Source organism: Balearica regulorum, chromosome 7, assembly GCF_011004875.1.
Source record: "Balearica regulorum gibbericeps isolate bBalReg1 chromosome 7, bBalReg1.pri, whole genome shotgun sequence".
Taxonomy (NCBI): domain Eukaryota; kingdom Metazoa; phylum Chordata; class Aves; order Gruiformes; family Gruidae; genus Balearica; species Balearica regulorum.
Genome location: NC_046190.1, coordinates 12,460,429 through 12,485,847, shown reverse-complemented (window position 1 = coordinate 12,485,847; position 25,419 = coordinate 12,460,429). Strand labels below are relative to the sequence as shown.

At 38.7% G+C, this 25,419-nt stretch overlaps 1 protein-coding gene across 3 annotated transcripts in view; it reads right to left on the bottom strand.

Moving 5' to 3' along the window:
- SORCS1 (sortilin related VPS10 domain containing receptor 1) overlaps positions 1-25,419 on the bottom strand; it is a 301,203-nt gene that overhangs the window by 110,562 nt on the left and 165,222 nt on the right. For all 3 annotated transcript variants that reach the window (XM_075757978.1, XM_075757976.1, XM_075757977.1), the window contains exon 4: positions 10,695-10,853. In XM_075757978.1, coding sequence (XP_075614093.1) covers positions 10,695-10,853 — 159 coding nt within the window. The remainder of the gene's footprint in view (positions 1-10,694; positions 10,854-25,419) is intronic.

Here is a 25,419-nt window from a genome sequence, read left to right as displayed (position 1 = left end):
AGAACTTCACTTGCTTCTATGAAGCTAAAAAAACAAAAAAAATCACACCAAACTGAAGAGTCACCTCTCTAATTTACCAGCAGTTATTTGGCTTTGTTTGTTTGTTTGTTTGTTTGGGGTTTTGTTTTGTGTTTGGGGTTTTTTAAATCAGTTTACATGCATTTTAAAAACTCCAAAACAAGTAGCTAAGATAAGAGCTTTGAGGGACTAATGTCCTCTTGGCATCAGACAAATTTAATTCATTTTTATTTAATCAAAAATAGTATGAGATTATGACCTACAAGACCCTGCTTGTCTGTCTGGATTTGACTGAATTACAAAGTTGAGATCTTCTGACAAACTCTAATCCTCACGACAAACAAAATGAGCTATTAACTGTTTCCTAAAGTTTTGCACCTGGACATGTACTTTAATAAAGTTGTACTGTGCACCACCTGTTTCCTTTACAAACAGTGGATTTTCCCTGAAAACAAACAGCCAAAAATCTGGCTCTTATGAGGTGGCTGAATTACGTTTATTTGGCTGTTGAGCCTGATGGGTAAGAAAGCATAGCATCAACTAGGTGTTGCCAGTAAATGCAAACTTGTCTTAAAGAGAGCAATTACTTTCCAGTTCCAACAAGCTCTGTGCTGCCCAGAGCCAGTGGATAACTTTGCTACCTGCATACTCTTCAAATTCACCATACCAAAAACTTACCCTCACAATAATCTATTATAATCACAATAATCTAATCATCATGCAAGAAGACAGAGCAACGTTTCCTCATTTAACACCTGACTTTGAAAGCAAGGTATACATATCAACTATTGAGAATCTGAATGATCCACCAACTCTGATGCAATACTATTTGAAGGGTCATTTTGCTAGTCAAGACCTACCATCATCCCTTCTGTTCTCAAAAGGTTCATTTTCCCAGCCAAAGCTTTCTGTCACATGTGGAGTTCCTCATAGCTTCAGATTCATTTTAATGTCATATGAATTGCTGCAGATGTGACTGACCCAGGGTGCCCATGATGTTTCATCTTTCAGCATTTAAACTAGTTGGATATTCCGATGAACCCCTTTGTTCTGATGCTTCTGCACATACTGATCTTGAATCATGTGGTAGTTCCACGTGCTGCCTATGCTGATGAGGATATTCAATTTTACGCACTGATTTCATCTCATGCAAAAAACATTATGCACATGAAAATTTGGAATCTGGCTAAAGACAAGGTGATTTAAATTGCATGCTGGAAGTTAAATGAGGGAAATATTTTGAGCAAGCTAGTAGTTCCCATTATTTTTCTTTCACTTAAGAAATTTCCCCTAAACGAATTACAATGGAATACAGCATGCAGTCTAAATTTATTTGCTGATTGGACTTACCAACTTTGGTATTCTTACCTTCACAAAAGAAAAAACTCTCTTTCTCTCACTTCTAGCTTCCATGAAAGCTGCACCCCTTCTTCCTGGACACAGATTTGACAAAAGCAACTCAACCCACACCACAGCATTGACCTAAAAACCTCATAGAGCTGGAAAACTAGCTCAGGAGATCTTCAAAAGCCCTGAGTTTGATTCAAATTAACTTCTAATTCCCTGAGAAGCTTCCTACTGATCAATCCTCCTGATAGTTTCTTCACATATGCTGACTTCTTGTCTCTTATACTTGCTGGTGTTTCAATGAGATGATTAACACAAACCCTGTTCGTGGTGTTTCACCCTCAGTCCTTCAAATAGGATTTATTCACACGCAAAAAACCACCAGTGCATTCAAATCACAGATTTTGTACTGATGAACCATATAAAGATTTTGAGAGATCATTTTTTCATCATCTTCAGTATCTTTTTTTATTTTTAACTTATCTCAATTTCACCAAAGAATACAACATTCCAAAAGCACAGTTGAGCTTTAACTATAAACATAACAGAGTTAAACTGGATAAAGACATCTCTTTCTGAAGATGCTACAATGCATTTTGAAATAAATGCAGGCAAGTCCTTCTTCTTATCCCCGTTCATTTGTATTGAATAAGTTTATTACGGATAAATTTTACTTTACCACCACCACAGGTGTATTTGAAGAAATTCTCCTCTTCTACAAAGTTTCAGTTATTATTCTCATTGTTCGTAGGGGCATTATTCAAATGTTATTAAACTGTGAGAGACCATATTTAGAACTAATCTAAAATGTTAAGGAAAGCAAAGAGCAACAGGATAGATGCTACATGGATTGCTTCAATTCGGTGATGCACTACTTCAATTTAAGTCTCTAGAGGAACAATCACACTTGCATTTCTTTTGCATTCTATGCCATCTGTAGAAAAGGACGGGGTTAGAGCATCAGGTAAGGGCTTAAGATTGAACATGGTTATACAGATATATAAATTAATCCTTTATGATCTTACAGACCCTTATGCCCTTGTATCTACCTTCTAGATAAAAAATTACCATAGTGGGAGAGAAGTTTCCACAGTGGCGCTACAGATATCTCAACCAGTCAGAACAAACAGGGACTTGAATGCACACATGCTCCCAACATGCATCCAGCGCAGCTTACTTGGGTATCAAAGTACATTAAGTTTAAAGAAATTACTGCATAGGACATTTCTTCTTCAGAGCAGTCAAAGGCTGGGAGGTATGCTGCTATTCCCTGAATCAACTATGCTTCATTTAGAAGAGCCATGGTCCAGGCTTTCTTCTTCCAATACTGAATTTAATACAACAGTATGTTTTGCATAAACAAAGAATTTGAAATTGTGCATGGTACTTCCTTCCTAGAATAGAGGATATGACTCATGATCCAGGATACAAAAATGGGCCACAGGGCTAATACTCATTTACTCCCCTGATCTCTGATCTAAATGTAAGTTCCAGTCTTAAGATGCTTAAACATCCTTGAAGCAATAAAGTTCATAGCACACTGCTTAGACTTTGAACATTTTAAGTTGCAGCAATGCATTAATCATGTCACGCAAAAGGCATCAATAAGGTTACCCAATAATTGGTGTTTATTGAATGCTGGTGGGAAACACATCAGAGTGATAAAGCTTTCAGATAGCTGCTTCACAGCCCATTCAAACACCAGTGAGGTCTGCAGCTCTGTGGCTGCTTTTGCTGATGAAGCACACCTTGCTGTCATGTAGACTTGTTCAGTATGGTTGTAACACAGCAATTTTTTGCGTGCATGTTCATCAGATCAAAGCACCCTGGAGATGACCCTCAGCTTACTTCCTACCTATCCCTCAATAACTTCTCACACGTTCTCAGGTATAAGCCACGTCAGCTGATGTTCTGGTTTTGTGGCAGTTTGCAAGCAACTGTATTAGCATGATGTCTCCAATCCATTCAATTCATATGTTAAAAAAGTGGCAGGAAACACATTTTTACCAGCAGATATTTAAAGGAATCTGCTTGGCACATATATTTTAAAGCCAGAAGGAACCACTTGTATCATCAGTCTGTTCTCTTCCTTACAGATGCTGCAGAATCTTTACCACTAACTCAAACAGTAGAGAGAATTATTTGGGCCAACAACTGATGGCTGAACTAGATTGCATCATTTGGAAAGATATCCAATCTCAGTTCCAAAAGATGATGAATTTACCACTCCACTTAGTATGTTTTCCTCAAGGTTAATTCCCTTCTATGTTAAAAAATACTATCTCTGTAAAGGATAACAGGGTATCCTACACTTGCTTTCTGTTGTGTTGTAAATTTACTAGGTTTCATAACTGTTTAGATAATTGCATTAAAAAAATGCATTTTTGTTTAAAAAAGTGCATTAGAATGAGAACAGAAAAGGTTTATTACAGCAGCATTTAGGTCAAAGCGTCCGAATTTTCATGCACACATACATAGCTTTAAATTTTAAAATAAATTATTACTGTTTATCATTTGCATTATAATAAACCTGTGGCTCCAAGTGAATTTAGTGTTGACAGGCACTTTGTATAATAAGAAATTGGAGATGTCGGAGAGTACAGTCAAATGACAGAGAGAGAAAGGGAAAGGCGAATCATCTACAGAAAAGTGAATGGAGTTGCTCAACACCACAGAGATCAGTGGCAGACCTAGTCATAAGAGCACATTTCTTTATTCCTAACCCAGAGAACTGCCAACCTCTGATGGAAAGGAAAAAAGTAATTTTTTTTCATAGAAGTAGGAAAACTGGAGTTATATAGAGCACAGCAAATCTTGCCGACAAACAATGCATGAACCCGTAGGTATAAGTATGCATCCAAGGATCCCAAAGCAGCAAAAGAACATGTTCTCTAGGGTTACAGATGGCTGATGTTTATACAGACGGATAAGCAAGGACATATCGATTTGCCTAAAGATGAGTGAGTCAGTGGTAAAGAGTGCAGTAATAACTGCTCAAGAGTCTTTCCTTCTGTTTCACTGATTGCACTCCTGGCCCAGAAATGTATCATGCTCACTGGACTGCCAGGTAGCCACTGGGTTCTACTAGTAGATTTTTTTTCTTTTGCTTTTTAATTATTTATTGAAGGAGGAAAGAATTTTAGAGATTCCTCCCACTTTTATTTTGATTCTTTATTTTAAATTGTTACCCCAGCACATTATGCTTAGTGAGGTGTGTAAGAGAGTGATGGATACACTGGCAAGGCATATTTTATGACATAGTTTGTACACTGGCTTATGGCCAATTAAAAAAAAAAATCTGACACCATTATTCTTTTTACTGAGACAATTCTGAGGAACTGACTGTATGAGAAGAAAGGAGGGAAAATACTAATAACAGCCAGATGAACAGTTTTGCTGTCCCTTCCTTGTTCATTTTCAGTATGCTGTTTGCCCCCAAATGCTAATCAGTTTGCCTAGAGATAAGAAGGCATATTTGTTAAGAGTTGTGTGCAAGATGTGTCACCAGTCTGTCCTTAAGGTCTTCACGCTAACGATGTGCACAGCCCTAGCTACAAATGTGGATGTTTCTGTGCATGACTGATATCTTGCTTAGAAACACAATTATATGTGGAAAATCTTAAAAATAAGGGCTAGCATTCACAAGGCCTTTGTGTGGGAGGCTGTTCTGGTTTTCAGCTAGGATAGAGTTAATTTTCGCAAGAAGCTGGGAGGGTACACAGCCAGATCAGCTGACCCAAACTAGCCAAAGGAGTATTCCATAAGTATGACCTCATGCTCAGTATATAAAGGGGGTTGGCTGGGGAGGAGGGGCTGCTGCTCGGGCATGGGCTGGCCATCCTCTCTGGGTGGTGAGCAAATTGCATTGTGTATTACCCCCTGTGTATATTCTAAGTACTGTTGTTACTTTCCTCTTCCTTTGCTGTCCTAGTAAACTGTCCTTATCCCAGCCCATGAGTTTTACCTTTTTCTTCTGATTGTCTTCTTAATCCCACTGCGGGGGGGATAGGTAGGAATGAGCAAGTGGCCACATCATGCTTAGCTGCCCCTTTCCATCCCTTGTAAAAGTGCTGGTAACCCAGAAAGGATATATAAGATCGTGCAGACAGTGCGACGTTGCAAAGCCTGGGACAAACACCTTTTAACGTGCAAATTCCTTACTGCTTTTCATCTTCAACAATATCAAGTCTGCTGGAAAATTGGCTTGTTTGATTAGTGGTGCCCTAAATATTAACACAAATAGGGTAGTGTTGCAGGAGTAACACCGTAGGGAAAGGGGGAGTTCTTCACATAGGCTAATGTTAGCTTTACCTAAACTAGCTCCCTGGTTTGGTCTGTAGTCTGTCAAAAGAGACAGGCCTTTCCAGACGATGATTCAAAGTGGCTAGTGTTTACCACTGCAGAGAAGCTTTTTTCCTCTCCATTGATTTTAGATGGAATTAGCCTCCCTCAGCTAACATTAGCCCAAGTGAATAGTCCTCTAAATGTTGTCAGCAGTGTGGAAAAAATAAAACACCCCAAAATGATGTCACTTGATGTTAACAGCAATTTTTTAAAAAACTATGATGCAATTTCTGATAAAATAAATCTGGATTTTATTCCTCCTCTGGTCTATGTAGGTAGTGACTGTTACCACTGAAATTGGGAGGGTGTAAAAAGAAACAGAGTAATTTAGGTTGAAAGGAACTTCTGCAGGTCCCTGGTCTGATCATTTTCCAAGCAGGGTCACCCTCAAAGTTAGATCCTAATGTAGTGAAATGAAAGGGTTTAGAATTATAATAGTCCATCACATCTTGAAGAGCAAATACCGGTTACATCTATGGCAGGTACTCTACTGTCAGACACCAGCATTAGACCAAACACATGGACAGATGGGGCTGAAGGTACTTTTAAGATTTGGTCCATGCTCTATGGCCATCCTGTGGCCATATGCATCCTCATCTCTATTATAAGTTGTTCCTCTGTCATCCCTGATGCATGAACACCTTTCTCTTCCACTTGAACACATAAGGAGTGGGCCTCCTTTACTGTAGGAAACTGAAGATGATGACGTGGTTTAATGAAAGAAGATATGTTGTCCTACAACAGAATCCTGATTTGCTCAACTTCAGCACTTTAGCTATACAGTCAAGTATCAGTCCCTAACTCATTGATCTCCAGTGTGACACACACAGTAAATAAAGGTAGACAGATGGAATCAGGTATTTTGGAAAGGCCAAAATGAAAAAAAAATAAGAAAAAAACCAAACCCAACACCAAACAGAAATGTAAACCTCTTTGTTTACTAGTGCTATGTCTACAGAGCTCCTTTAGTTTGGGGTGCCTTGCTTTTCAAGAGTTCATTTAAAATGAGAGAGGAGAATCAACAACAACTCCATTTTAAACCTGTTTTTTCAGCCTCTGTTGCTGCCTTCCAGTGCTTTGAGTGCCTTTACGCATTTATTCCTGAGCTGGGCAATTACAACCATGCATTTTGCCCGTCTGACTTGTGTTTCCCAATTTCACCTGTATTTCATCTCTCCAAATAGCTCTGTTATTCATGGCTGATTACTAACCATTCCTCTGTGTGTTTGACCCATCTGAATAGCAGAAGATGTCTCCACATGAAGCAGAGGCTCTTACATCCCACCCTCTGATTACACAGCAAACCACTTTTGAAGATTACATAGTAATACATAAGCAATACTCCCATAAAATACAGCCCCTCAACCTACTAGCAAGCTGATTAAACCCGTGAGAGCTCACACGTACAAGACCTCCAACAAGCTTTTGCCTCACAAGCAATGCTTTACTGTGTCTGAAGTTTCCTCCTGATTTGTAATTCCTTATACAGAAAATGGAGAAGCATGCAGCAGTTCTGCAATTATGTGGTAAGAATCAGCCATGTAACAACTGTACTTTCAGCCAGAACAATGAATGCAATCATGAAGCAATTAGTGCACGCAGCAGATGGTTTGCTGCTCTTTTTTTTTTCCTCAAGACTGGCAGGAAAAAGTCATGACTGAATAAGGGACTGGTCTGTCAGTAGTGGTAATTCAAGTCTGCTGCCCAAGGCAGAAACACAGGCGAGACGTATGTGAACAAAAGCAACTGAGTCACTGAAGCTTAATGAGTTATTGCTTGTCAGCTGAACCCCAGTAATTAACCACATTCACCCACACACAACACCCAAAAAACTGGGACATAAAATTACTTCAGCTAATACAGATTTCACTACCATTGACTAAATTCCTATTTGACCAAACAAAAAAGATCCATAGTACTTATCATAGTGATAGACTTAGTGGGCTGTGAAGAGATTGAGGAATGATGCTATGTGACCCATTTCCCATTCATTACAACTGAGCCATGAGCGGTATGCGCTAACTGTTGGCTTTGCCCCCATCAGTCCTGAACTGGATGGACAACTTCTGAGAACCGAAACAGTCCAGACACAAAGTGATTCCTGTCTCTCCAGCTCTTGCTGTATTCACCACCTGATTCTCCTGGTCCCACCTGCTGCAATGACAAGATGCATCAGATGGCAACGTGGCTGCTAGAAGGATGTAAACATGTTTTCTAGTTGATTCTCACCTCCCTCCTGACTGTCAACAGCAAAACTAAATGTCTGCGACAATCCTAACTGGTCAAAATCCAACTTATTCTGTACTGCCCCCATCAACAAAACCTTCACAGCCTCTTCAGTCAGTGGCATCAAAGTCAGTGATATCAAAATGTAAATTCCTTACCATACAGATACGTTTCCCTTGCTTCCTTGGGTGACTCTTAATCAGTGTGCACACGGTGCCTGGAATCCAAGGAGTAATGGGTTCTCTTTCCTTAAATATGGCCTTAGCACGAGATCGTGAAATAGCCAATGGCAGTGTCATTTGTTTCAAACTACCCCACAGCTCCCATTGCAATTATCTAAATACCTGCAGGACCTCTTAATTACTCTCAGGAAATTTTACCTTTGGTTATATAAGCATGAAAGCAATGGGAGTCATTTACACTTAGCCATAGGCTGAACTTGACCCTTAGTTTGAGTTACATTTAATTTAGTCCAAGCTGATTAATACTCTTTGCCTGTTGGTTACCCTCTATGGTTCTTGGCCAAGTTTGTTGAAACCAGAAAATGCATCCAATAGGCTTTAAAGTAGAAACCAGGCCTGTGACTCATACCCATACAGAATACTTTTAAAATTCTATTTTAGAGTTAATTGGTACAGATCTACAGACCTTGTGCTACATGATTTTTTTTTCTTGCAACAACAGTACTGAATTACTAACAGTTTTTCAATTTGCTAGTCAATGCCATAACAAAGAAATTTTACCATACCCCCTGCACCCTCTCACTCAAAACACCCCATACACACAACTCTAACACCAACCCCATGTATTCAGGTTAACACACAAAAGGACCCTTCGTTCTTATATGCAGATTGTTTTTTTTAGTATTCTATAGAAGAAGAGAGGGAGTTTCCTATGGAATAGTGACAATATATTTGCTAGTAGCCATCTACCATAAATTAGATGACCATTAGCTGTATGGACTCCAATTCAGAATTATTTCCTGAGCAGGCTGACTACCACAGCTGAAATTCTTTTTCTACTATATCCTAATTTTATTTGACAAATTTACCACTGAAAGTTTTATTGATCCTCATGTAATAAATTTCCTCTTACCAACACACAGTAACTTTCATTCCAAAGTCCTAAAAGACAGCAGAGACCAGATTCTGTTCAGTTTCAGCTCAGTCCACAGATTCCAATAGCCACAAGGGAAAGGAAACATTTTGCTCTTGCTTAATTACATACTGAACATCCAGAAATAATTTAATCTGCACCTTTTTCTGGAACAGATTATAACCATAGCACACACTACAAAATGCTGTGAGAGGGGTGAGTGAAAAATGCCATTGACTCTACAGGAAGAATTAGGCAGGCAAGATGCATTTCCCGTAGTTGGGAAGGATATTAAGTTACTGGCCTGGAAGGATACTGGTTTGAGCTTAAAGCACAGGACTGAACTTCTACTCCGACAATTCCCATAGGATCATTTTGCGACCGTAATTACTTATTTGGCTTCCTTATGCCTTTATTTTCTTAGGCTTACAGTAATAGTAACAGCAAGCCTAATGTAGGCTAAAGGAAAACTAGTTGTTTAATGTTTGTAAAATGAATTCAAATACACAGATGGAAAATGTAGAATTCAAACTTTTATGTTAATATTTACATTAATGCATAACCTGAACAATTCAGCCAATACTTTGATTATTCATTAGATTCAGATCTCATAGATTCATCACATGAAAAACAAAAATAGACCACTAAATTTCTTTGTATAAAGGCTAATATATTAAATGCAAAGATATTTCACTCCTACCCCTGTTGAGAGCTCAGCAAATTGTTCTGGTCTGTTTTCCAGTTTTATTCAAAACCATCAAAATGTCAGGATGTGAAATCTGCCATTTCTCAGAGCAGTTTGCTCCAATGGCTAGTAACTTCACAGTTGAGTTTATCCGCCATTGACTCCTAGTCATCAATTCTTGTTAGAAGTTTTTTGTGCTCTATCAAAATGCTTACTCACATGTTTTGTCTTCCTCCATGGAGATATTTATGCACAACAATATCATTTCCCTTCAATCTGCTTTTTTTGGTAAACTAAACAGATTGAGATCTACCAGTCCTTCTACCAGAGTGGAAGATGACTGACTTGTGAGTACTGAAGTGCCTGATTTTCACAAAGTTCTAACAATGAGGTCTCTTACAATCAAATTCCATTTGGTTGTCTTGAGTTGGGCAGCAAAAAAATCAAGGCAAATCTCACAACATACTTATTCAGCTGATGGATTACCTGTACTGAAGGAACTGGACTTCAAATGAAATCAATTCATCACTACTTTTCTCTTACAAAAACAAAGGCTACTTGAAAATATGCCAACCAGATAAGAACAAGGAGAGTCTTATACTGTTCTTGGAACTGCTGCTATGATGGAGCAAGTGAATTGTCAAATAAGAGTAAAAACAGCCTCATTAGAGGTTGCTATTCCTATTGTGAAGATTCCTAGCTGTCTTCACTGCCTGTCTCACAATATTGCTAAAAGGACTGATGAATAAACGCAGACTGCCCAGTCAAACATAGAGGGCTAGGCCCCAAGAACACAGTAGGTGCCCATGCTCTTTATATTGCCCTTTACATTGAGGTTTACTTAATGTTCCTTGCTTGGAAATAACAGTTGGTATTTCCAAAGACTGTCCTGAATGCTCTGTGGCAGTTACGCAGAGCAATGGAGAAATCCTAGGTTGTTCCTAAGCAAACAAAGCAAAATACTGCCAAAGATTCTTACCTTCTGATCTTGGCTGTATGCTAAGATCCAATCTTCCTGCTTGGGGTGGAAAAGCAGACTGTGGATGTAGAAGTTCAGACGGTATTTTTGATAGGTGGCCCCTTCATCAGAACTGATTAATAAGCTGCTCTCAACTTCTGGATCAGTCAGCAGCATAATCTATATGGAAGAGAAAGATGAAATTACAGTGGTGAAGAGGAGTCAGATGGAAAAATAAGTAAGCAGCTAGGAACTTCAGATAAGCTTATTAAATATGTTTATTTTAAAATGTTTCAATGTAATATCAAAACTAAGCATAGCCAATCTTTCAGTAAGGAAAAGAGTATATTTCAGCTATGTGTATAAACATAACATATGATCAAATAGGCAGAATGACTTTACCACTAGTTAAAATAGACCTACATAAAGCTATGCTTAGGTTATCAGAAAAATGAAACCTGAAATTTGTAACACCAGAATGTAAACTGGTGTTTACACCAGTTACCAGACAGCCACAGTGGGCTACTAGGGTCTTCATGAATGATCTATTGGAGTGGCAGATTAAAAGTTAGGTGTTAAGAAAAAAAGAGACACACGCAGAGAATGATCTCTAATGGTGAACTTTTTTAGACTCTGGCAGAATTTTCAGAGAAGATGACAGTTTCATTGCCTGAAATGTTATAACCTGGCTGTCTGCAAGAAGCAATCTTGCTTTGGCAGGAGAACCCATTTGATAACGTTCTGGGTTCTTTCCATCTCCAGTTTCTATGGTGCTGTGAATTATAGATTCAGTAGTGTATCAAAAATAATCTTCACACAGCAAAGTTGCTTTCTAGCTTTGTCCAAGAGTGACAGAAGATATATGGGTTGCCGTTGTAGTAGCTACTTCTCCCCATTAACTGTGGTATTAATTGGCCTGCATTGCTGATGAATCAGAGAGAATAACGAGATACTCCTCTCCTGTGTCTCTGCATGACAGAATATATAAGTTTGAGTAGTAGAAAGAGATAATTCCAGTATTTCAGGAAGCAACAAAGTGATACCCTTAAGGAATGGGAATGAGGCACCATAAATGACAAACATGAAAAGGTCTGAAGAATATTTGCCTAGGAACATATTAAAGCCTTGAATCATTAGCTTTTTTTTTTTTTTTTTTTTTTTTTTTTTTTTAAAGTACTGGTGCTGCTGTTGCCTTGCAAATGGCAAAAGCTGATCTGGTCTCAGACAAGCCTGAAACTAAAGGATCCACACCTGGCATTTCTCAGAGCAAATTTCTATCTGGATTTGGACACTGCAAAAATCACACACTCCATTTCCTTCTCTTTCTATCATTTAGGCAGGCAGAGTTAGATATAACTTAACTCACTACCTATGAACTACAGGGCACCATAAGTCTTGATAGATACAAGATGCTAAAGAACCTTGTACCTATTTACACCTTCACATAGGCATGTAATCTACACAGGAAATGTCCTTCATTATTGGGTAACTGCCAGAGGTTTTTATCTATCTCTCCCTTGGTAGCATAACAATTTGGCCTGTGACTTGGAAGGTTGGGGTTCTTCAAAATCCCTGAATTTTAATATCCTGAGTGATCTTAGACCAGTTACATTATCATACTGTACCTCTAACATAAAATAGGACAATGTTTCCATTCTAGAATAAAGGTACAGTCCCTTTATGTACCTTTGATTTACTTTTGAAATCTTGTGATGAAAACATGCATTTTCATTTAACACTTTCAAATACATCAAGCATACCATTGAAGTGACTTCTGAACTGAGAGATTGCATGATAGAAGCTACACAGAAAGCATTAATAATCAAAACATCAATGTATAGATCATCTACTGTCACTAAGTGGCCTATCCAGCTTCTGAAGCCAAAAATTAATTGTGATGTTTATCAGTCAGTTCTTTTTTCTTACCAGACTAATTTCTGGGAAAATGTTCCTCTGGTTAACATTTATCAATTCAGTACTATGATTCAGGCATTATGATTTTCCTATTTTTATTACTTCCTTCTTGAGTGGATTTTGTTTATGTTGGTATTTGAAAATACCACAGCACAGCATTAATTTGGACTATAGCAACTAGAGCAGAAATAAGCACAAATCAATGGGCTTGATCCAAGTTCCCTGAAGTTAATAAGAGTCTTGTCATTGACTTTGGATTGTGCCTCTAAGGCAAGTTGTTAATCAAGATCCACTCTAGTCTCACGTATTTCCTTCTACCTGCACAAGGAACTCATCTGACCTCATCACTGTCACATCCAAGCACATCACCGCTTTAACACATTTTCTGTCAGGCCACTCCTCTGAAGTGTGAAAGTGCTCTTATCTCCATTTCTTAGAAAGGGAATTGAGGGACAAACTGTTCAGGCACTGAAGCACCTAATTCTTCATTCAATCGATAAAAGTTAAGTGCCTAAACGGACTTGCCAGCACTGCTGACTTTGGCTTTAATCAGCTAACTACCACCCTGGGCTATTACTACTCTGTTTTCAGGTATCTATGGTCTCCAGAAGCCTAAGCGGTTGCATTGTGATAACCTGCCATTCTGTACATACAAAGTGTTTCAGGAGACATTGGCTTTGCTACATATGCCAATAGCGATAGTGTTTTAGATGTGGTGGAGCTGTGCAGAACTGCTGCAGATTTTTGGAAGGGAGTCGGAGACAGAGGAGGGAGTTGATGGATGACACTCTAGCCACTAGCCAGATCATTAACTGAGATCAACTTTCAGTGCTGGTATAGCATTGTCTGCTCCACAGTTGTACCCTGTGTTGCCAATCACTTTGCACAGATGCCATGAAACAAAACAAGCTGGAGTTGCCTAAGCAGTCACTACTCACATCTCAGTCAGAGCACCATGCTTCTTACAAGATAAGAAAAGCAAATTTAATTACAACATATCTGCATGTAAACAATCAAGAGTTACAAGCCCAAAAGATAGCATTTATTGGATAAGAAGCAGAAATTGATACCTGTACGAAAAATCTGTCAAAATGACAGGGAAATGCTGTGTATCTGCATGAACCTTTCTGATCAGACCAGGAGTCTGCTTCTGAAATGAATCCCCCAAATTTTGGGGGTAAAACTCTCTATAACAAATCTTTACATAATATGTTCTGGCTCATACCACAGTGATCTTAGAGCACAATAACTGAATTCCTTTTCAAGGAAACTAAACCAGAACATACATTTCAGGAGTCTATCTAATGTGTGTCAACCACTCACTACTGGACATTTAGCTCAGAGTATCAAGTTAGCACTACCCTAAAGTCAAACCATCTGCCTTCAAAATGCCCATATTGCTGATAGCTGTCATCTCAGCATCAACTATTTCATTCTACAAACCCACTTCCACTGAGCTGCACTACATGCTAATGTAGTTGGAGCCACATTAGCTTAATTTTATTGCCTAAGTTGCCTGGAACTTAAATGAGAAAGGAGAGAAAGTACAATTAATTTTAATGTTTTTGTTGTTGCAGCATATGAAATAAAGAGTAAATACATTTTAGAATTTTCTTTGAAATAAATGAAACCAAGTTCTGCTTTGAAGTAGTCTATTACCTATTAACTTAATGTAGTTGCTTATACAGAAAATAAAAGTGGACACAGACATGTTGAACAGGAGAAGCATGTAAAATAAAGCCAGCAGCTTTATTAAATTTATTAAATTCACAAAGTGAATTTAAGTTTAGAAGTCATAAACTTTAATATCTAAGAATATCTAAGATAGGAGATTAGAAATAAACTGTTTTTATAATTTCCCACTTCACTGTAGAAAACATGCTGGATTTCCTTAAATGTGCGCTCCTCAAAGGAATGATCTTCTTACTCTGTTTCTACAGTGCCTAATGCAACATATTACTGCTTTCCCATCTAACACTGGTTTCTGGACAAGTATATTCCGGACATCACTGAGGAATCAACATGACTTTTGCACATGAAAATCATACCTTAAATCTACCCAGGTTCTTAGAGCTTGTAGGGAAAGACAACCTAGCTGATGAAGTCTAATAGGAATTTTGGGGGTCTCCCTTGCCAAAGGATCTGAAATTGTCATGGGATGAAAGGCCTTTTCACAGATTAATTTATGGTTAGAAGATCAACATCAAAGGTTGGGTAAAAATCTTTCCACTTCCACCATGAAGAGAAGTGTCCTTTTGGAATGAAAACAAAAGCCAGCCATGAAGATCTGTAAAAGGATTTTGCAATACTGAGTACCTGATCAGTAAAATGACAGGTGATGATGTATGGGGAAAAAAAACAAACCAAACCAAAACCAAACAAAAAAACATACACACACCCAAAACAGGTGGAGAAAAGCAATCCCAGCATAACAGACAAAACAACAGGCTCTGAGTAGATAATTCCTTTCAGGAAAGGAGTCTGAGGGTTTCGGTGAAGAGGTCTGTGAAAACAGAAGCTCAATCCTCAGATCCTATCAAAAAAACTCAACTATAGCAGTAGGAATTATTAGGAGAGAATTAAGCAGCATAATAAATAATGCTATTAGGCCACTGTAATGTGTTCCCACAACTTAAACACTGGGTGCTATTCTCATCCTCCATCTTAAATAGCTATAAGGGTGATTGAAGAAAGCAATGACACATTTTTCATATAAGCAACATATAAATGAACTATTCAACTTTCAAAAGAAATAAATGAAACCAAAGTCTACAAAACTATGAATGGCCTGGAAATGCTTAGAGAACAATTATTCACTCTGTCATAATATAAAATTCATGAGCATCAAATGAAATTATCAAGAATGAGATACAAAATACAGGTAAAGCCATGATTTTTTACCTGGTTAAACCATGACATTCCTTGTTATAGTTGTAGATGTCAAAAGTCTGTATGAATAGGAAAACTGAACAGATAATGCTGCTGAAGAAAAAAAATAATCCAACAATTCAAAAATATCACTGTTGGCTCAGGAATCTGAAAAACAGATTGATGAATTCTGGGAAAATATATAGGAAAATATCGTTATATACTTGCCCTGATATGACACTTCCCTCTTGACAGAGAGTGGGATTGGTTAAGATTCAGTCTGATTTAGCATGGCTGTTCTTGCATACGTCACTGGAGAGTGAATGAAAATGATAAACGATAACAACATTATCAGCTCAGGTGGGCTGATCTAGCAACTTCTTACGTGAAGAATTGGGCCCATCATTTTTATCTTGACAGTTTTTAAATTACCTCTGATTCCACCATTACAAAATAAACCTATTAACGCAGGAGTAAAAAGAGCATACATATCTGCCTCTCCCAGCAAAAGCCCTTTGTAAAGGGAGACCGACCTTACAGTGCCTCTGGTCTGGTTTATTGTTGTCTTATGTTAAAGAAAAATGAAGAGTGAGGATAAGCTAAGACTCTGCTTTCCCCCAGCAAAAGTAGTTGCTCTCTGTTCAGATCAGTGCTCAGCAATTTTCAGAATCTGCTTACTCACACCAGGCACAGTAAGCACACGCTGCACTTCCTGATGCTTCAGACGGATCAGGTTTTTCTCTGTAAAAAAAGTCAATAAAGACACAGAGTTTTGCAACCAAATGCAAGGCATCCATTAATCATCCATCCTCTGAAAAGAGAAAAACTTGATTTGCTTTTCCCAGAAGTGACAAATGAACACAAAACATAACTTATAGATTTTAAACAGTCCACGCTTTTTTCACCTCTTTTTTTAGTGCTAACTCTGCTGATGGTAGATTGCCCTTGACAATTATGTGGATTTTTGCTGTCATCACAAAGAAATCCAAGAACGATTCACAAGAGGATTCTGATTTTGCTTCTACAGATGGAATTGTGATCCTTATACAGCTGCCCTGAATGCTAGATTCAGTGGCTTAGTCAAAACAAGTCCAGAACTGCTCTTGGACCAACTATCTCCACTTGGACCAACTTTTCACTAACACTTTGTAGGCAAGAGCATAGTATCAGTGAAATAGAACAGTATGAAAAAAAATACAAATATATTTCATAGATTCACATTCTCTTTCATTCATTGCTGATATATCAACAGATCTGAGTTATAACACCTGACCAGAAACAGGGATGAAATGTAAATTGGGTCAAAGAACCTTCACCTTCCCTGCCTATTATATACTTCATGCATAGACCCAACACTGGTGATCCACATGGAACAAGTAACATTTCTCTCAGGAAAACAGGGTGAAGTACGGCAAAAGAGGAAACCATCAAGGAAGAACAGAAATGTCTTACTCTTAACAAAAGCAGGGCATTTGCTACTTAAATTCTCTAAACATTTGTATTTTTTCCCAGCTTCTCTGCATCCCAGTTACATAATTTTAGAGGGTTGTGGGGTTTGGTTTTTTTACATGGTAACTGATTGCAAGAGCATCAGTGCCATGGAATCCTAGCATAATGAAATGTAATTTCTGCTACTTTACATATCACTTCTGAATTTGGATTGCCATTTACAAGGCATGAGGATTGTGTAAAGACAGAACCTGATTTTCCACATTCAGCAATTCACACATGCTTCCAAAGCAAAGTACCCTGCTTTTAACTAATGGAACTAACTCATTACTTAATTTTTCAAGTTGTAGAATAAGAAATAAAATGAAAGAAGCCAAAGAAAGGAACTGCTTTGGTCATGACATTCTGAAATAAATGTAACACTACTTTAACACAAATTAGACTAACTCCTTTTACAGGACTGAGTTGCTGGAAGCAGTAAGTGGTTGCAAGAGCAAATAAATTAGGGACAAAATTACCAAAAAGAAATAACGCAATAATTTATTTAGATATTAACAGAGAAAGAGGAGACTGAAGCCTTTACAAAGTTTAACATGCTTTACTCATGGGTTAACATCAACTGCCGTAGAATGTGCTCATGAGTAATGCCACCAAAATTTGGCCCAAGTCCCTGCTTTAAATAAATTGGCTAACAGTATTTAAATTGGCTAACAGTATTAGCACCTAAATGAAAACATGAAATGAGCTAGAACTGACATTTTTGAAGCTGTCTTTAATGCCAACTAAAAGACAAAGTTAGTTGCTGAGCAATTTCATTAAGACACCATTAAAATAATACACCAATAATTCAATCAAGGCACTGAATTGTTTTATTGCCAGAAGTTCTTGTTACCTCAGAAAGTGCAGTAATTTTGTAGGGAAAGAAAAAGACTTCAGTGACAGAATTACACTTTCAACACCAAAGAAAAAAAATTGTTTGCCTTTGAATGATGACCTGATTTGGAATGGTCTCAGAAATAAGTAGAAATGACCACTTTAATACAAGGAAATGGTCTGTGGACAAGTTATTTTGCAACTATAACTCAGTGACTTAAGAATAAAAAGGTTCTTATTCATACAAAGACACATAACCCAAACTTATTAAATCAGTCTGCACTTTGCTGATATGGAGGGTAACATTACTCCAAGTCTCTCACAAATAAAACTATACTCATGATTACTAAACAGTGTAATTCAGATTCAAATTCAATCCAGATTTGGACAGCGGAAACACCAGCATCATTTCCCCCAAGAACCCACAGGAGCTCCACAACTGGTAGGATACTACCATCTTCCTCGAATCTTGGCTGTTTAAAGATAAGAGAAATGATGTGGTGAAAGGTTCAGAGGGTGAATTCATCTTGTTTGCACACATGAAAGATTTAGTGCTCATTGAGCGATAAGACAATCTCTTGTCAGCAGAATACTAGATGGCAAAGGACTATCTTTTAAGAGAGAAAAATTATCACCTGCCAATATTTTTGAAAGCTGGGATTGTACAATGTTCCTAATAGAAGAATTGTTGTGAATTGCATTTGGCATCTTGATGAATGTGATTTGAAATAAAAAGCCGGCTAGTGGCTGGAAAAAAGAATCCATTTACCTGTTCTGTATTAGTGAAGAACTTCATTATAGGCCAAAACCGACAGCAACAGAAAGCAGCCAATGAAAGTTCTGGTTTTTTATTATCTGTGGGAATCATCTGGGGTTGTTTTACCAGACAGAAAAAAATGAATGTATATATCAACAACAACTTACAAAAATAAAGAAACACTGTGTCTCCCTTATCCAAGCTTCAGACAGGGACATAAACAGTCACTTCCAAAATCTGCTGATTGCCTCTTCAGTTATATGGAATAATACCATTACAAACAATCTCAAAAGAAGAGGAGACATTTTTACCTTAGGAATATGTCTGCCTCCCTGTTTTACACATAGCCAGAAAACAGCATGCGTCTAACGTGGAAGTTATCACAAAATATACGAGATGTCAGTAGCTCTTCTGCACAAAGTGTCACGTTTAAAGGTTTTAGAATACTAAAAGTATGAGAGATTTTAGTCGTTTTTACAGCACGTGCTTAAAAAGTGGCTAAGCAAAGAGCATTGAAAAGCCACTGAACCCCACCACACACATATGCTAACCAGGAAAAAAAAAATAAACAAAAGACATTTCATCTGGTTTTAAAGAATATTCCTCTATGCATTGAATGGAAAACACCACCAGCTGTCTTAGCAAACACACATTTTAAAATGACATTTCTGGAAACTAGACCAGCCCTGTTACTCTATGCACTAAATAAGACCACTGATTTGCTACCTTGGCTGAACATGATGTCTTCCTTCTGTTACAGGATTTAAGAAAAATACGGTCCTTAAACTTTTATATTGCAAACTGTCTAATCCTCTGGGTTTTGTCTCTAGCCCATTTTTGGTTAAGCACAATATTTGGATTATATCCTGATGTTTTTAATGGACTTGTTTTAATAATTTGTAAAAAGATTTTGACTGATAACTGTGAGCTTTAAAAAACTTATTTCTGATTGTTCCAGTGAAAAAAAGGGCATTGCAGCTCACTGTTCCCACTTCCTATATTGACTGAAATAATGAATATTTTCTAATAAATGGAAAAGAAAAAGCTTTAATTCTCTCAATATCTAAACATTAGAGTTAAACAAAAACTTCTTTTTTCATGTTTAGGAACACTTCTAGAATTGCAACTATTGTTACCATTTTCAGTGATAATCATAATCTAAATAGTAAACTGGCATTTCAATGTTTCTTTTTCAAACAAAGTACACAACAATAGATTTTCATTAATACATGACTGTTATCTGAATGCCAATGAATAAGTACTAGTGACCTTCTTTATCTTGAACATAGCAAACCCAAATGACTATTAATGTATTAACTGTATTAATGAATAATTGCCGCTATTGTTGCTCAGCTTTCTCTACTTCAACTAATCCCAGTTTAATGTGGTTTGTCCACATTATCGGGATTTTCAAACCACCAAAGTCCCAGGTACAGGGTTGGGTCAATGTGATACAGACTCACATGAGGCTGAGACATCTGTGGAAATGTCATTCAGTTTTTCTCTCCGCTAATCATACTTGATATGAAAGGAGATGTAAAGAAAGTCCAGAGGTGTGGGGGGATAAGATTTTTCCTAAGAGAGAACAGCATACAATAACAACTGCTCCTTGCTCTGAACTTCAGTTCGGAAAACATCTGAGGCACCAAGTGGGATGGGGCTGATCTTGTTTCTATCAAAATCCAAAAGAGGGCAGTGCACCCACACATAGCCCGGTTCATTACTCGCAGCTCATCAGCGTGGGGACATTCATCAAGTGGACAGGTTGCTACCTACAGCCTTTTCTCTCTGTGGCTGAGCTTTGGCAGAAGCCCCATTCTCAAAAGTGCCTCACCTTGGACCAGACCTGAAAACATTCAACTACTACTTTTTCCATTAAAGGTGAAGAAGTTGCCAGATCTTCAGGGTTTTTTGCGTGCTGCTGAGTCACTGCTTGTGGGCCGGACTGTGAACAGAGAGAAACATCAACCTTCACCTTCCCAAGAGTAAGCTGCAAGCCCAGCAGTGAGGGTGAATTCTTAAAATATATGCCTTTTCTTTGAGGCAATAATTTTTAACTAAAGGAGGAAGAAAGGCAAGATAGGGGAGAAAGGAGTCCCTGAAGATTAGCATCACTTTTTAAATCTTAGCTTTTGAAAGCGTAGCTTCCATTTCCATTACTCAATAATTAAATGAAAATAAAGATTCTACATTTTGGTCCTTACTCGAGTTTATACACCTAGTGTCTTAATGAGGACTGTAAAAAAAGGAAACAAACTCTTATTTGCATCATCCTTATGCAAAAGTAGAAATGTAATACTAAATACAGAAAACCTTTCATTAATATAACTTAATAGATTACTGAAGAATGTTTCAGAGCTACTTTTGCTTTATCTAGAATTAAAAAGTGATTTATAATTTAAATTATTTATTTTAGGTAGGTAAAGACTCTGGAGGTCTTTTACTCCAAAATTCTGCTTCATACTGAGCCAGCTTCAAAGGTACAAATAGATTCTCAGGATCTTGTCCTGTCAATATTTAAATACCTTCAAGGATGGCGATTCCACAATTCTTTGGATCTATCCAATCTGAAACCATTTAGTTTCCATTCAGTGTTAATCTTAATTTTAAATACCTGGGGTTATTATGTCAATTTTAGACAAAGAACACCACCTGCAGTTTTACATTCCTTTTAAATTAAAGGTCCATCTTAGCAAGAGCTTCAGGAGCTGGAAGTGCTGTATGAGGCCAAAGCACCAAGGTTAGTTTCACCCGCTGTGATCCTGTAGCAGTGCTGAAAATAGAACGTCAGGCTCAGCTCCTAATCACACACACAAACATTGGCTCTGGAGCAATCAATTCTGGGGGAAGGAACATGAAAGATTAAGCTTCTCAGTTTTTCAAATCTCACTCAAATCAAATTCTAGATTCTTATCTCTTCATTCCACAGGCTAATTTAGTAGCCTGACATGGAATCAAATTTTCCTATTTCTGTTTCATTATTATTACACACTGCTTTCTCTTCTTTTACATACATTTGCCATAAAAAGCTTGATCACTGAAACCAGCTTGAAAATCTATTCCTTAAAACTTTAGTAAAACACAGTAGAAACTTCCATTCTGGAATAAAATCTAACTCATAACAATGATTACATTTTATTATTATATTTTGAGAATAAATAAACAAAGACAAAAAAAACTCAGAAGAGCTACAGTACTATAGGCACTTTATTTTGGACAGTGCAATCTAGTTTCAATTATTAATCATCTGTTCTTTTGCAACAGATGTTCAGCATTGTACTGAACAGGGAAAAAAAACCCAGATTTTTAAGCTGAGACAGTTTTAGTCTTACTTGCTCAGAGGAGAAAAAAAACCTCAGCTTTGTAGAGATCTGGAATGAGTTGTGTTCATACATATTGCCTGTACTTTGTTCTGTTACTCAGTAAGGCATTCCTTTCATTAAAGAATCTCATGAGATTAATTAGTTAATCTTCACACCAACTTTGTGGTAGAGAAGGAAAGTGCACATATCAAGAGAGAAAATTACTTGGACAAACTCCACTAATCAATCAATGGCACAAAAAGAAAGAAGCCACTTGCGCTATAAGCGAATTAGAAACAATAGCATCTTCCAGCCCTAAATACTGGGCCCTAAGGGTCATTAATCCTAATCAAAGCAAGAGGAGACTCTTGGCCTAAAAGTATGGTAACCTAAGCAGAGCTACAAAAGGGACAAGGAAAAGAGGGACACTAAGGGAGCAATTTTTCCCTGAAAGGGGAGGTAGTGATAAACTCGCAATCCACACGATCATCTTTCCTATTTCTTATGATATCCCCTAAATTGTACTTGAACTTCAAGTGCTTTGAACTTGAGCGTGAAAGGCATTAAAAACAGCCTAACAGCATGGGTGACTGATACACCCTGAGTTTTAAAGTTTATAGACACATGTTCACTGCATACAGACAGTGGGGTGTACCCCATTATCGGGGTATAAACAGGGATAGCCTGGGGTAGGAAAAATCTCTAATACATTGTGAAGATGGATGAGTTGATGGCCAGACAGCTGCTCAATAGGTTTCAACCCCAGCTGCAGGGAAGCAGGAATTTACATGGCCTGAGAGATTTATCATTTCAGGAGTTTCTGGTCTGTTTATTTTTATTACATCTCATGAACACTCAAATCTTTGCATGAATCTTTTATCAAGCCTACAAGGGGGAATACTCCAAAGTAAATAAAGCTCACTATAAAGGAAGTTTCTCATGATAGTCGTCTTTTATATCCCTGTTTTCCATGTGATGCCTAGTTTTCCATTTCCCCTAGTTATACCTCTTTCATACCTCCCTGAGATGTTCTCAGGTGGTCCATTGTCTTCGGTCAGTCTCTATCCCAAGATATATATACATGCTCTATAAAGAATGCTGTATTAAGAAAGATTATGCCACTACAAGACAGACAGACTCACCTAGACACAACTATTATGGTAGGAAGGAAGATGCATGGAAAAGGAGGTGCAATCAGAGGAACAGTAATAACCAGACTAGCTACTGGAATTAGGATAAATAGACTGACTGGTAAGGAAATTATACACTTTCAGCCCTTAAAACAGAGGAAGAATAAATTATCTCCTGCTGTCTCTCAGCCTTCCACAAAGAACAACAATTGGGAGGGGTAGGAGGAAGGAACATTAGACTGTAATTCTGCCACAAGAAGCAACAAGACCACGGTCTCACCTCAAACTTTTTGGCACAAAGAGACCTCTTGCATCCCAGTGTTATGTCAGTGCATGCACTGACAACTAGAGATCATAGAATCGTAGAATAGTTTGAGTCGGAAGGGACCTTTAAGATCATCTAGTCAAATCCCCCACCACAGGCAGGGACATCTTTCACTAGATCAGGTTGCTCAAAGGTCTGTTTCAGATCTATGTGGCCTCCACCCTGCCTCTACCACATGCAACTCCACTACAGTGTGAAATCCATTTCCTTGTATCAGGGATATTTCAGAAAAGTGAGAGATGGGAATGGTGACGAGTTGTAGCCACGAATTTTTTAAAAAAAGTTAACATAGTAAACAATTTTAAATAGCAATGTTGATGGTCTGCTGATGGTCTCTGCTATATCACAGCTATGCCTTGGACAGATGGTCAATTCACTAAACATTTTGTTTCATAGCCAACGGCTTGAAAGCCATGCCACTTGCCACTGGCCAGCCCTGGCACCTGTGTGGCACTGTGCTGCTGTGGTGGTTGACCCTGGCTGAGGGCCAGGTGCCCACCAGAGCCACTCTATGACTCCCCTCTTTCATTAGACAGGGGATAAAAGGTACAATGAAAAAAAAACTTACACGTCGAGATAAGGACAGGGAGAGATCATTCTCTAATTATCATCACGAGCAAAACAGACCGAACTTAGAGAGGGAATTCATCTTATTTATTACTAAGCAAAACAGAGTAGACGAATGAGAAATAAAACCAAATCTTAAAACACCTCCCCCCACCCCTCCCATCTTCCTGGGCTCAACTTCACTCCCGGCTTCAACCTCCGCCCCCCCCAGCGGCACAGGGGGACGGGGAGTGGGGGTTACGGTCAGTTCCTCACGCGGTGTTTCTGCCGCTTCTTCATCCTCAGGGGGAGGACTCCTCTCATCGTTCCCCTGCTCCAGCGTGGGGTCCCTCTCACGGGAGACAGTCCCTTCATGACCTTCTCCAATGTGAGTCTCCTCCACGGGGTGCAGACCTTCAGGAGGCAAAACTGCTCCAGCGTGGGTCCCCCACGGGGTCACAAGTCCTGCCAGCAAACCTGCTCTGTCGTGGGCTCCTCTCTCCACGGGTCCAACGGTCCTGCCAGGAGCTTTGCTCCAGCCCGGGCTTCCCACGGGGCCACAGCCTCCTTCGGGTGTCTCCACCTGCTCTGGCATGGGGTCCTCCACAGGCTGCAGGTGGAATCGCTACACCCCCTCATCCTTCCTCCATGGGCTTGCAGGGGGACAGCCTGCTTCACCATGGCCTTCACCATGGGCTGCAGGGGAATCTTGCTCCGGTGCCTGGAGCACCTCCTGCCCCTCCTTCTGCACTGACCTTGGTGTCTGCAGATGTTCTTACATCTTCTCACTCCTCTCTCTGGCTGCAAAAGCGCTCTCTAACTGTTTTTCTCTTTCTTAAATATGTTATCACAGAGGCGCTGATTGGCTTGGCCTTGGCCAGCGGCGGGTACGTCTTGGAGCCGGCTGGCATTGGCCTCTATCAGACACAGGGGAAGCTTCTAGCAGCTTCTCACAGAAGCCACCCCTGTAGCCCCCCTGCTACCAAAAACCTTGCCACACAAAACCAACACAACTGCTTAGTATTTCAGAGGCTCTACACTTGGCTCCTGTTTCATAGCATACCCAAGTGAAGAAACAAGAGGGAGAGAACATCACAAAGCTACATGCACCTCAGACTGTGGGCAGAGGTGCCCTGCTGGTCCCAAGGACATTAGTATCTGTACCTGCTCATTTCCATCTATCTGCACAAAGTTTTTATCCCTCTGTTCCTTACAAATACTCTCATCTTATTTCACCTAAAATCCACCAGCTAAAACCGTTCAGTAAATATGTCTGACTTTATTCAAACCACTTAAACCAGTACATCAGTTCTCAGGTAGGGGCTGGTGACTCTGGCAAGAAAAGTGCTTATGAACTGCTGGAACCCAGTAATAACTCTGAATAGTAGCTGGTTGAACCAGGTAGGGTTTGGTAAGAAACTGCTATTTTTCCTTCATCTGTTTTGCCCTAACTGGCCAAATTCTTGAGACTGACTTCATTCCACCTGGTGACATTATACCCGAGGCAACTATGAGATCCTTTACTGTCTGCTGCTTTCATGTTCTGACAGTAAGAAAGTACAACCTTAATAGAAAGTATAAC